Here is a 13,523-nt window from a genome sequence, read left to right on the forward strand (position 1 = left end):
TGGATATTTTCATCACAATTAAATAAATCCAGGGTTTTAATACAAAATGCTCTAAATTTATTAGAAAGTTTGAATAACAGCAATTTAATGACTGTTAATACCCAAAAAAACAACAATCCAAATATTCAACTTAAAGAAAAAGATACCAAAATTAAATTTACAATACAGTAAATAAAACCTAAGACAAACAAATCAAACAAAATACCTTTGAATTATTCTTGACTCAAAACTATCGTGGAAAAATCACACTGAGGCAATAACAAATAAAGCCACCAAAAGATTTTCAATCTTAAAAAGATTAGCCGGAGCAAAGTGGGGTAGTAATCAACTTACAAAATATTTATCAAGCCAATTCTTCTCTATAATGGGAAGGCAGTAATTACAACAACTCATTCAAACTTAAACCGATTAGAAGTATGCCAAAACCAGGCCCTAAGGCTAATAACTGGAGCAGCAAAATTAACTCCAATAACAGCAATGCAAATCTTAACTCAAAACCTTCCAATATGTCTGACACTAGAAGAACAATCATTAATTCAACATGAAAAAATGCTAAGATTACCAACAAAGTGGGAAAAACGACAATTATAACCAGCTAATTTAAAAACGCAAGCTTCCTATGAAAAGTTCAAACATAAAAACAAAGAACACTCTTCCTCAATCTAAAGAAAATATTATGATCAGAGAAAAATCCTTTAACCTTTCAACCAACTAACACCCAACTGGAATTAGAAGAATCAGTTACAAAATCTGAAACATCGTAACTTGTATTGAAGGCTCTAGCATTGGACGCTGTGAATAACAGGTACCCACCAGAAGAATGGTTACACATATACACAGATGGGTCTACAGCTAATAGTAATTCAGGATCAGGAAGCTACATATGAATTATTCTCATTTTATCAACAAGTTGGATATCATCCGACAAATTATGATGCAGAAATAACCACCATTCTTATTGTGTTACAACAGCTCTTATATAGAATAGACAAATTAAAAAAAAACTGTCATACTCACAGATTCTAAGGCAGCAGTATATGCACTTAACTTACATAAAATTATGATAATTAAAATTCAGGAATGCCAGAAAAAGATACAACTTCACAAGTTACAGAAAAAAGTCCACTTGCAATGGATACCTGCACATTGTGGAATTGCTGGCAACAAAACTGCTGATCTCCTTGCAAAAAAGGCTCCATATTAATTCCAAATAAAACTAAGAAAGGACTAATTAAAAATAAATATAAAGACAAATATATAGAATTTATACACAAAAAAGCTAAAGATAAAAAAAATAATAAAATATTTTAATCACTAAACCAGAAATCATTCCACAAACACCCAGTAAAATGGCAGTAGCAAAATTAGACTAATTACAAAACATAATATTTAGCAAAACATCTAAACAAATTAGGTATCTATACAAATCCAAATTGTCCCCTGCTGAAGAACATCTTCAAACCTGTGAAGCAACCTGCTGGATCCATCACAAAGAGATATTGGAGAGCGAGAGATAACATTTTTTTTTAATAATCTTCTAAACAGTATCTGTGTAGTTTTATTCTCCTAATTTTCCCAAAACAAACTAAAACCCTTTCACTTCATTACCACTAGATTTAAATTTTATCATCCTCTTTCAGCCAAGCTTTGTGAGAAGTTTCAAATGCTGAAGTAAAATGTGATCGGATTTTAAATGGTGACTGAAGTCAGCTGAAATTTGACACGAATTTAATTTAAAATTAATGAAAAATTTAAAACTTTAGATTTTAAAGAAAATTTTAGGATTTGTGTTCAGATCCCAAATTAAATAGGCCTACATTGTGAAATAATATATTGTGATACTTTTAACATTTTGTAAAGAAGTCGTACATTTCTTACTGTATACAATGCACAGGGATGCATGAACTGTTCAACAATACCTACCTAGGTAATGAGATCACAGGTTTGTTTTGTGTGTACACCTACTGGCATGCAAGTGCAACCATTCAACATTTAATTTTTAAATTTGATTCCTCACTGGCCAAATATCAGCCATACTGAAAAATATAATCTAATTACCGTTTATTTTAATGAACAAACATGGAAAAATAATATACAGGGTGAGCTCACCAGTAGTTGACCAGTTAAGGAACATTCGTTTCTTAAATCTTCATTTTATTTGTAAATAAAGTCACAAGGAAAAAATTTCTACAATAAAAGAATAATGAAATGTTGACAAAAGCAATGGTGCTATTCAGTATTCATTTGAAGCAATGTAACATGATGAAATTTATTTTTAAACTAGCGGCTTACAAAAATACCAGTAGTTGACCGCAATGTGTTAGTAAATGACCAGTAGTTGACCACTACTAAAACAAATTAGATATAGCTATTTTAACAAAGAAGACACACGTATATTCTATTACAAAAAATGCACTTACATTTTAATCAACATTTTAACCTGTAAAACTGAAAATATGGATCCTAATAAGTGTGTCTTTTTTTATACTTTTCCTGCGATCAGAAAAAATACACTGCACTATATCCTAAGATATCTTCTTGTGCCAGTCACTTGAACACATTTCCAGCCACTTGTTGAGCAAATACATCAAAGTCTTTTTCCTCTTTCTTTACCACTTTTCCCACAAAGTTTTCCTCGTTATATATTTCATAATACCCCAAGATCCGCATTTCACATGGTTCCCATCACCACTGCTTTGGTTGTTGCTATCTTCCTCAGAAATGCCCAAAGGCATATCATCAGAGTCCGATGATGAAGTCTGGAATTCTATTTCTAACTCAGAGCTACTTAACTGAGAGGTCTTTGGTTTTTTTTTTAAGGATTTTTGCTATTAGACCTTTCTCTTGTGTTTTTCTCGCTTTGTGTTTTCTTTCTTCCTTCTGTATTTCTTTCTTTTTGTTAATATTTAAATTCTAACGATCTTGTAGAGGGTTACTCGCAATATCATGTGGTAAACTCATTTTTCTGCTGCATTTCCTCAGTCCGTATTTCTTTTCCATTTTGCTGTGCTTCTTCAACAAGTCAATATGTTAGAATTATTGGGTTGTATGCATCTTTTCTATAATTTTAACCAATTGTAGGAGAGTTCAGATGCCAAGTCATCTCCAGTTCATTTTTCATTAGCTGCAACAGTTCTGAATTCTTCAGTGCATCCATCTTTCATAGCCGATTCCAAATACAACTGATATTTCACATTAAACTTTGCAGTTCCATTTCCATCAACACACACAAACTCAAGACTAATACATCGAGAATAATCTACTGCGTTTACATAAAACGGAAAGATGCCGCATTTACGGAAACCATTCTGGAGTGAATAATTTCAAGGAAAAATTGTTCCAGGGCCGGGTATCGATCCCGGGACCCTTCACTTAGCGCGCGAACGCTCTTCCGACTGGGCTACCCCAGGAACTATACACGACAGCGTCACAATTTTTCCTTTGTATCCACACGACTCAAATGAGCTGACAAGACGCCAGAGCTCAACTGTGAGTGCACACAAATACTTGTGTGACTTAAATTGTGGCTATCTGTTAACGTACCTCCAGTAACGAATGTATTATTCAAATCTGGCTTTCAGGTAGTAGCTCCTTGTGAAGCAGGTTTGAATAATTTCAAGGAAAAATTGCTCCGGGGCCGGGTATCGATCCCAGGACCCTTCGCTTAGCGCTTAGTGTTGTGTATAGTTCCTGGGGTAGCTCAGACGGAAGAGCGTTCGCGCGCTAAGAGAAGGGTCCCAGGATCGATACCCATCCCCGGAACAATTTTTCCTTGAAATTATTCAAACCTGCTTCACAAGGAGCTACTACCTGAAAGCCAGATCTGTATAACATTCTGGAGTAGGTGTTTCATCTAACATTCTTTCTAGTGACTGATCAAAATTTGTTTTTTATACTGCACATCCCTAATATTCATGTGGCAAATCCTCAACTGAATTTTTCCATCCAGTTTTTAAGAGCTCAAATACAGAAATATCAGCAGGTTGTAGAATGTGTATAGCATTTATATGCAAGGCAAATAGAAGAATTTTATTTTCTGCACACAATTTGGCAATTACAGTGGCCATCAATTTAGGATGAAGCATTTTATCCTTCAACTTATTTTTTTATTTATTTTAGTAGGTTATTTTACGATCATTTATCAACATCTTAGGTTATTTAGCATCTGAATGAAATGGAGATGATAATGCCGGTGAAATGAGTCTGGGGTCCAGCACCGAAAGTTACCCAGCATTTGCTCAGGTTAGTTTGAGGGAAAACCCCGGAAAAAACCTCAATCAGGTAACTTGCCCTGACAGGGAATCGAACCCTGGCTACCTGGTTTCGCGGCCAGATGCCTAACTGTTACTCCACAGATGTGGACTTCAGCTTATTAGTCACGATGGAATGTAGTATTCCATATTTTCTTGCACTTTGCGAATTGGAAGAGTCATTTGAGCATCCTTAACTACATTATTTTAGGATTACTTTATATATTTGAAGAAATTTTTTCCATTTTTTTAACCTAGCCGTAAGAAATAGTTGTAAACATTTGAAACACAGGTTACATACAATCTACATAGTTTACATAAAAAGTGAGGAGCGCATTTGCAAGTGATGGACAACTACTGGATATGACTTTATTTTAAACTGGTCCAGTAGTTGACCGGTCTGGTCAACTATTGGTGCTTGATAAAAATTAAGAACTACTAAATGACCACCCCTATTAATTACTCGTAAGAACCATAAAAACTGCAAATGTGTGTATACATAGTTCCTATAGCTTATGTAGAAGGCAAAATATGCATTCATTCAATATAATATAATTATATTTCAGAGCTGTGTTCAGATTTCTGTACACCTGCTACAATACTTCCCTAATAGCAAACATCAGCTGAAGTCATACTGCAAACACAAGCTTTGTTTCCTAAATTTCCTGCTTTTTGTAACACTATAATTTCGTATTATACTGTTGTCAAATGAAACGAAGAGATGTTAAAGATCACATATAACTGAAGAAATATTTTGCACTGTTGCCAGAATGCTTATTTTTAATTAAAACATTCCCATGTGGTCAACTACTGGGCCCTGGTCAACTACTGGTGAGGTCACCTCATATTTCATTTTCAAACAAGGACTGCCAATTTTAAATACAACTAACCTCACTTTCTTCAATATCTGCATTTCGTGTGCCTCTTCTTGCTTTTTCTAATAATATTTTCTCTGTATCTGAATATTCTTCTTCCGAATCTGACGGCACATATGGGCTGTCATATTCTTCAATTCTCTTCCTAAAATAGGTTCAGAATCAATTTTATCCATCCCCATCACTAATGATACTTTCATCGGTAACATTTACAGCACAAATATTTCGACACATTCATGTCTACTTACCTCTGTTTCATTTTACTCATTTTGTACGTAAGTCGTTCTCACAACTTTATGTCAAAAATGGAATAAATACAAAAAAAATCCACGTGCAGGAAACACTTGCTTCCATTCCAATCGCACGCACGGCACACGCAATGCATAGGTGCCAACTTTATTATTGAAAATGTGCTGAACAATGCAGAAGACGATATAGTCATCCATAATTATAATATATAATAAAATTATGAATATACAAGAAAATTATTTTACTGCTGTAAGGATTAGAAAAGCGCTAAATCTCTATATCAGCAATCCAAACTATATAAATAAATGTTACTCTCTAAACTATAATACACCAAATCTAGGTAGAAAATCGTTGCATTGGTAGTTCTGTATGAACAGCATAGCCATGCAGTGTTGCCAACTGGACGGAATTTCAATGTAGCAGACGGGAAAAGAATGGGTTTGACGGGTGACGGATTTTCTGGCGGAAATTGCAATTTACATCGCCCTTTGACTTTTTAGCTGCTATAATTTGTAAATTGTTTAATTTTGGGAGGAGCGTAGACCAACAAGGCACATCAACTGCAGAATTAGAGGCAGATGATGTGGATGAATTATTATTATTTTAATCAAGATTGTTAAGGAAATTGCGTTCATATTTTGCTTTTATTTGTATATAGATATATTGAGTGGGTCTTACTTTTTTTTTTTAATTTTGACGGATTCTGACGGATTTCCAGGTGATAGACTGACGGGGATACAATTTACATGTTGGCAACACTGTAGCCATGGCCAATTTAGTCCTCTTGAGCCAACAGGAAAGATGAAAAATAATAATCCTGTCGTTACAATGTAACAAAATATAAGATAACTATCCCTACATCGTAATAGTAAACAAAGTAGTGCGGGCTTTAGTTGATTACCTGGTTGGGTTTTTACCGAGGTTTTCCCCAACCGTAAGGCAAATGTCAGGTAATCTATGACGAATTCCTCGGCCTCACCTCATTTCGCCAAGAAATTGTATAACTCTTGACTTATTCCAAATCTATAAGCTTCAGTGCTAATGTAAGATCTATAGAATACAATGAAAGTGGGCTACTGGGAATACGTATATCTAGGCGCCATGGATGAATAATGACGCACCATTATCATTTTTCTTTTTCTTATTAGCTTTCATTGCTTCTTTACTTGTAACTTTTTTTATACTGTAAACTGCCATTGTTTGTTTGTTTGTGTACTTGTTTACCTTTTTTCTTACTCTGTTATCTTTCACCATCTATTTGTTCTTGTATTATTTTGTATGCTTTGTCTAATGGCAGCTTCTAATTTGAGAAAGCTCTGGTAAATAAGTTATATATATATATATATATATATATATATATATATATATATATATATATTCATCCATGTAGGAGCACCATATGAGAAGGGGGTGAGAAGGGGGCGTTGGGCTTGAGCAAAGACGAGAGAGAGATTTTGTTAAATTGGTTTAAAAAATTATCGTCTTGTATCATTTACCGTATTTCTTCTTCTGAAAGTACTGGTAAATTACCAGTACTTCAAAAATTATGAGCGCTTAAGAGGATTCAATGATAAATCCAATAATGTTTTATAAAAATGTACAGTAGCAACAAATGTAACAATGGAATATTAAAATCATGTGTATTCCAAACAAATTAAGGGGTGGAAGTGCACGTTTATGGGTAAAAAAAAATTCTTATTTAATTTTTTATAGCATACACTTTTCTCTTTCTTAGATATCTCTCATAGCATCCGAGATGCAGTTCAACTTTTCCCATGTCATTTCACTGTCCCTTTAAAATTTACTCTTTATGGCTAGTTTTCTGAAACTTTAAATTGTTTTTCCAGATAACGCAATCAGTTTTTTTTAGATATTTTAATGAAAATTTGAAGGCTGCTAAATATGTTATCCACATCTTAACAATATAAACTATAATCTTACCTCTAGCATTTGTTATTTTTATTTTAAAAAGTAATATGGGTCACGAAAATGTTAAAATAGGAAGTGCATTCCATAAAAACTGAACACATTTTTTTTTCAAGAGATAACCTAAATAAATGATTTTACGTAAAGATTAATTTTTGGTCCTACATTATTACCATAACAGATTTTAGTTTACGTTGTTCATGCAGTTGTTACAAACATATCAAGAATATACTCCCGGAAATAAATGGATTTTTTCTAAGGAGGGTCTGTCTTCCTCTGGATGGCAGGACGCAATTAAGATGAATGCTAACGTAGCACCAGTGAGAAGTCTTCATGGGAGATCCTTGGACGGTTTCCATTGCAGATACTGCAACGAGATTGAAACCTTAGCACACGTCCTAGGATCCTGTCAGCATGGAGAACTCCTGAGAAATTCACGCCATCATAACATCTGAAAACTAATAGCACAAGCCCTTAGAAAAAGATCATTCGAGGTCCATGAAGAGGTGCACTGCATTGCGTCTGAAAGTGGCGGAATTAGAAGAGCGGACATCGTGGCTCTAGACAAGACTAATAGTAAAGGCTTTATACTGGACCCAACTGTTAGATTTGAGATGAGCCAGACCCAACCATCTGAGGTCAACAAAGAGAAACAACAAATTTATGAGCCTACTATTCCGTATTTTCGAGAAAAATATCAGATGGAAGGCACCTGGGAAGTACATGGTTTAATGATCAGAGCGAGGGGCACCATCCCACGATCAACTGTAAACACTATCAAAACATTTGGAATCCATGACATCATTCCAAAAATAATTACTTCTAGCATTAAAGGGTCTGTGGCAATTCTGAAAAATCATTTATACAGAATATCATAATCCCCCTCCTCTTTCTATCCGTTAGTGTGTGATTGTTACAATATATGTACAAATTTATTATTTTTTAAATTTAAGCTCCTAGTTCACATTTCAATTTGACTCATCTATTTTACTGTAATCGTTATTATTCTTATATGTGTATTATTCTGTGTTTTTGGCAACCCAGGATGCCTGGGCAGACTATTTCTTGGAAATAAATTATATATCATTGTGGTCATTAATGATTTTGTGGAAAAATCAGGAAAATGCATGATTGTACAATTTTCATCCAAAATTTTGGAAATGAATTGAATTACCTACGGTATTGTTAATTTAAAAGTTACGGTATTTGAAAATATTAAAAGTGCAGAATAAAGCATAAGGAATATACTTATTAATAGTTTACAAATTTCATTTCGCCTGGACTGAAAGATACTTAAATATGAATATTTCATGTGAAATTGCAAAAGCGTACCTCCATCCTTAAGTCAGTTCTGTGTCTTCTAGTCGATTGTTGTGTGGCTGGTCAGCAGATTCATAATAATAAAACAAAGCATATTTTCTTTAATTTAGTTATGGACGGTCAATAGTAGGTCTAGCCTATGAAGGCCTATTGTCACAGATAATGTTTGAAGTTTTTTCCTACATAAATCGGCCAACATAGGATTTTGTAAAACAATATAATTTAAACATGTTATATTTTGAACTGTATGTGAAGTAATTGACGCAGTAGGGTATACACACACATATTTATTTTGAATTGAAATAAGTTTAAGTGAATTAATGGGACACAATGTCGTAAATTAACAAAAGAAAAGATTAAGCAGTTAAGAGAAGAGTTTTTTCAGGTTTTTCTTACCAGGTCCATCTATCTGATGAACGTTCTCCACTTGCTTCAGACTATGATGACATTCTGGGTGACAAGTCCAATGTGTAGAAATGTGAAAATAACAATAATACGAAACCGATGCAAAGCTGTGTCTAAATCACTTGAGAATGAACAGGTACGGTAACAGAATTTTCAGAATTCTCAAAATGTGCCCCATTAACTGACCAAGTGAAGGATTTAATTATGAGAAACATTCCCTCTGAGAAAAAAAAATGTAAATTACTTAGACTTTATTAACTCTAAGCATGTATACTCTTCTCACAGTGATTGTTATCGGTTTATTTTAAAAACTTAGAAAGTTACTAATACTATAATCTAAGTTCACTGCTGTAGAATAACGGTTAGCATGTCTGACCGTGAAACGAGCAGGCTCAGGTTCAAAACCTGGTTGAGACAAGTTATCTGGTTGGGGTTTTTTCCGGGATTTTCCCTCAATCAATTGAACTTTCGGCATTGAACCTCGGACTCATTTTACCATCATTAATTCACATATCATCACCATCATCCATACCATAGCCCGGGTTATGTTCATGGTGTGGCATGCTGTACTTGTACAAGAGCACGGACGTTCAGCTACTACCCAGTCATTCACAGAACAGGAGTGGTAAGCACAATAAGCCTTAGGCGGCGGTGGAAGCCTTCAAGTTTCTCCTCCGTACAAGAGAAAGAAATACTATAATACGAATTTTGCATCCCAACGGTATTAGAAACTATTGGTGGATCCTTACTTTTACATGCTTAATTAAGTATGGAAAAGATTATGACGCACGCACGCACGCACGCACGCACGCACGCACGCACGCACGCACGCACGCACGCACGCACGCACGCACGCACGCACGCACGCACGCACGCACGCACGCACGCACGCACGCACGCACGCACGCACGCACGCACGCACGCACGCACGCACGCACGCACGCACGCACGCACGCACGCACGCACGCACGCACGCACGCACGCACGCACGCACGCACGCACGCACGCACGCACGCACGCACGCACGCACGCACGCACGCACGCACGCACACACACACACACACACACACACACACACACACACACACACACACACACACACACACACACACACACACACACACACACACACACACACACACACACACACACACACACACACACACACACACACACACACACACACACACACACACACACACACACACACACACACACACACACACACACACACACACACACACACACACACACACACACACACACACACACACACACACACACACACACACACACACACACACACACACACACACACACACACACACACACACACACACACACACACACACACACACACACACACACACACACACACACACACACACACACACACACACACACACACACACACACACACACACACACACACACACACACACACACACACACACACACACACACACACACACACACACACACACACACACACACACACACACACACACACACACACACACACACACACACACACACACACACACACACACACACACACACACACACACACACACACACACACACACACACACACACACACACACACACACACACACACACACACACACACACACACACACACACACACACACACACACACACACACACACACACACACACACACACACACACACACACACACACACACACACACACACACACACACACACACACACACACACACACACACACACACACACACACACACACACACACACACACACACACACACACACACACACACACACACACACACACACACACACACACACACACACACACACACACACACACACACACACACACACACACACACACACACACACACACACACACACACACACACACACACACACACACACACACACACACACACACACACACACACACACACACACACACACACACACACACACACACACACACACACACACACACACACACACACACACACACACACACACACACACACACACACACACACACACACACACACACACACACACACACACACACACACACACACACACACACACACACACACACACACACACACACACACACACACACACACACACACACACACACACACACACACACACACACACACACACACACACACACACACACACACACACACACATGAAATGTATCACCTGCGTCACACATAATAAATATAATAAGAATGAGAAAGTATGTGAAAATCACTCATCTTTAGATAAAAACTGCCCGGGTTTGCAATCAATAATAAGGAAGTACAGACAAAATACGGAGTACTAAAATGGGAGGCCCTGGAACACCATTTACCCAAAGCAAACTGACGAATAAAATTCAAGTCAGAAATACACAAATAAATGTCATACAAATTAATTTACAGCACTCCAGAACAGCAACAGATAATTTAATGGAAATAATAAATCTGCAAGGAATAGATATAGTCCTCATTCAGGAACCATATATAATAAAGAACAAGGTAGCAGGAATCTCCAGAAACTTTAAAATACTGAGTCAAGGAGAAAATAAAATCAGAGCTGCAATATTAATCGCAAATAGATATATCGACGCGATTCTCATAAGCCAACTGACTGATGGAGATGCAGCAGTTATAGAAATTATCTATGGAAACCTAAGGTTCTATGCAGCTAGCATTTACATGGACATGGAAACTGATATCAACAATGATCTGAGAAAGATGGATAAAATAATAGATTACACTAAAGGATCAGGTCTACTGATTGCCGTGGATAGTAATGCTAGATCCAAAACATGGCACGACACAATTACGAACCCCAGAGGAAGAATTATAGAAGAATATCTGAGCTCAAAACAACTTTACATCATGAATGAGGAAAGCGAAAACACAACATTCGAAAGTAAAAATGGGAAGAGCAATAACGACTTAACAATAACCAACAGTAAATTAATGCCAAGACTCAAAGAATGGGAATGTGGAAGAGAAGAAAGCTGCTCAGATCACCGTTATATCACCTACAATATTAAACAATGTATAGATGAAATAACAGAACTCAAATTCTATGGTACAAAATATATCTTTAATGAAGAAAAGTTGGAAGAATTTAGTAAGGTCATAAAAAGGGAACTGTCTCAAAACGTAATAATGTTAACAAATAACATAACAACAGAAGAAATAGACGAGGAACTGAGTAGACTGACTAGCACAGAAACAGACTCTGAAAAAATAGTTCAACAGTTTGAAGAAAACGTTAGCAAAGCATGCAAAAAATGTTTTAGAGTCTCTAAACCAACAAATAAAATAAATAAGAGAAAATCGCTCCCCTGGTGGACCACTGATCTGACAATTATGCGCAAAAAGACAAATGCACTAAGACGACGATACCAAAAAACAAAAAATAATCAGGAATTGAGAGAACAGCGAAAAACGCAATATATGGAAGAAAAGAAGAAGTATGAGAAAACCATAAAAAAAGAAAAAATAGAATCATGGAAACAGTATTGCAATCTCACATCATCAAACAATCCCTGGAATGCAGTTTATCGTTTAGCAACAGGAAAAACAAGAAGCTCCCCACATCTGACTACTCTAACGAAACCCGACGGCACAGCTACACAAGATCTTAAAGAGACAATGAACTATATGCTGGATTACTTCGTTCCAGAAGACAAGGAAATTGAGGACAATGAATATCACAAACTTGTAAGAACAGAAAACCTCAATTACATAGCAACTCAGAACGACCGAGAATTCACACAGGGAGAAGTAAAAGACATCTTAGAAAGAATGGATCCAAGGAAAACACCTGGAGAAGATGGAATCACTAGTAAGATCTTACTTAAAGTCTTTGAAAGCTTTCCGAAATATATGACTGCCATTTATAACAGCTGTCTAAGAATTGGTAATTTCCCTGAGCAATGGAAGAGAGCTACATTAATACCTATAGTGAAGCCAGGAAACGAAAAAATTTCAGAGGTCAGAAAATATCGCCCGATCAGTTTATTGAACACAGCAGGGAAAGTGCTAGAGAAACTTTTAATCAGTAGAATATCTCATCATGTGTACACAAAAAATTTAGTTAACGATAGTCAATATGGCTTTACACCACAAAAAAGTACTACAGATGCAGCAATGGCAGTCAAAGGCTACGTTGAAGAAAACTTAAGAAGCGGCCAGAGTGTGGTGTTGATAAGTCTCGATGTACAGGGAGCCTTCGATGCAGCCTGGTGGCCTAGTATACTGAAGAGCCTGAGAGATTTCAACTGTCCAAGCAATTTGTATAATCTTACAAGAAACTACTTCAGTCAGCGAAATGCAGTCTTGGCAGTTAACAACATTAAAATTGAGAGAAAAGTAAGCAAGGGCTGCCCCCAAGGATCCTGCAGTGGACCTGGATTTTGGAATTTACAGTACAATTCGCTACTCAATTTAAATTACACAAGACACACAAAAGTGGTAGCATTT

The 13,523-nt window shown here is 36.6% G+C and overlaps 2 protein-coding genes across 4 annotated transcripts in view; both read right to left on the minus strand.

Annotated features, from left to right (window-relative positions):
- Sas10 (UTP3 small subunit processome component Sas10) overlaps window positions 1–6,574 on the minus strand; it is a 45,576-nt gene extending 39,002 nt beyond the window's left edge. For both annotated transcript variants that reach the window (XR_011335551.1, XM_069843269.1), the window contains exons 1-2: window positions 5,374–6,574; window positions 5,141–5,270 (exon numbers count right to left, since the gene is read on the minus strand). Coding sequence is in view for 1 of the 2 variants with exons in the window: in XM_069843269.1 (XP_069699370.1) it covers window positions 5,141–5,270; window positions 5,374–5,393 (150 nt within the window). In the remaining variant the exon portion in view is untranslated. The remainder of the gene's footprint in view (window positions 1–5,140; window positions 5,271–5,373) is intronic.
- A 193-nt stretch (window positions 6,575–6,767) lies between these two features.
- LOC138711960 (F-box/WD repeat-containing protein 2-like) overlaps window positions 6,768–13,523 on the minus strand; it is a 61,182-nt gene continuing 54,426 nt past the window's right edge. Inside the window, exon 6 of one of the 2 annotated variants that reach the window (XM_069843271.1) lies at window positions 6,768–7,758. The gene's annotated coding sequence lies outside the window, so the exon portion shown is untranslated. The remainder of the gene's footprint in view (window positions 7,759–13,523) is intronic. The other variant, XM_069843273.1, reaches the window with a different exon arrangement.

This window comes from Periplaneta americana, chromosome 13, assembly GCF_040183065.1.
Source record: "Periplaneta americana isolate PAMFEO1 chromosome 13, P.americana_PAMFEO1_priV1, whole genome shotgun sequence".
Taxonomy (NCBI): Eukaryota; Metazoa; Arthropoda; class Insecta; order Blattodea; family Blattidae; genus Periplaneta; species Periplaneta americana.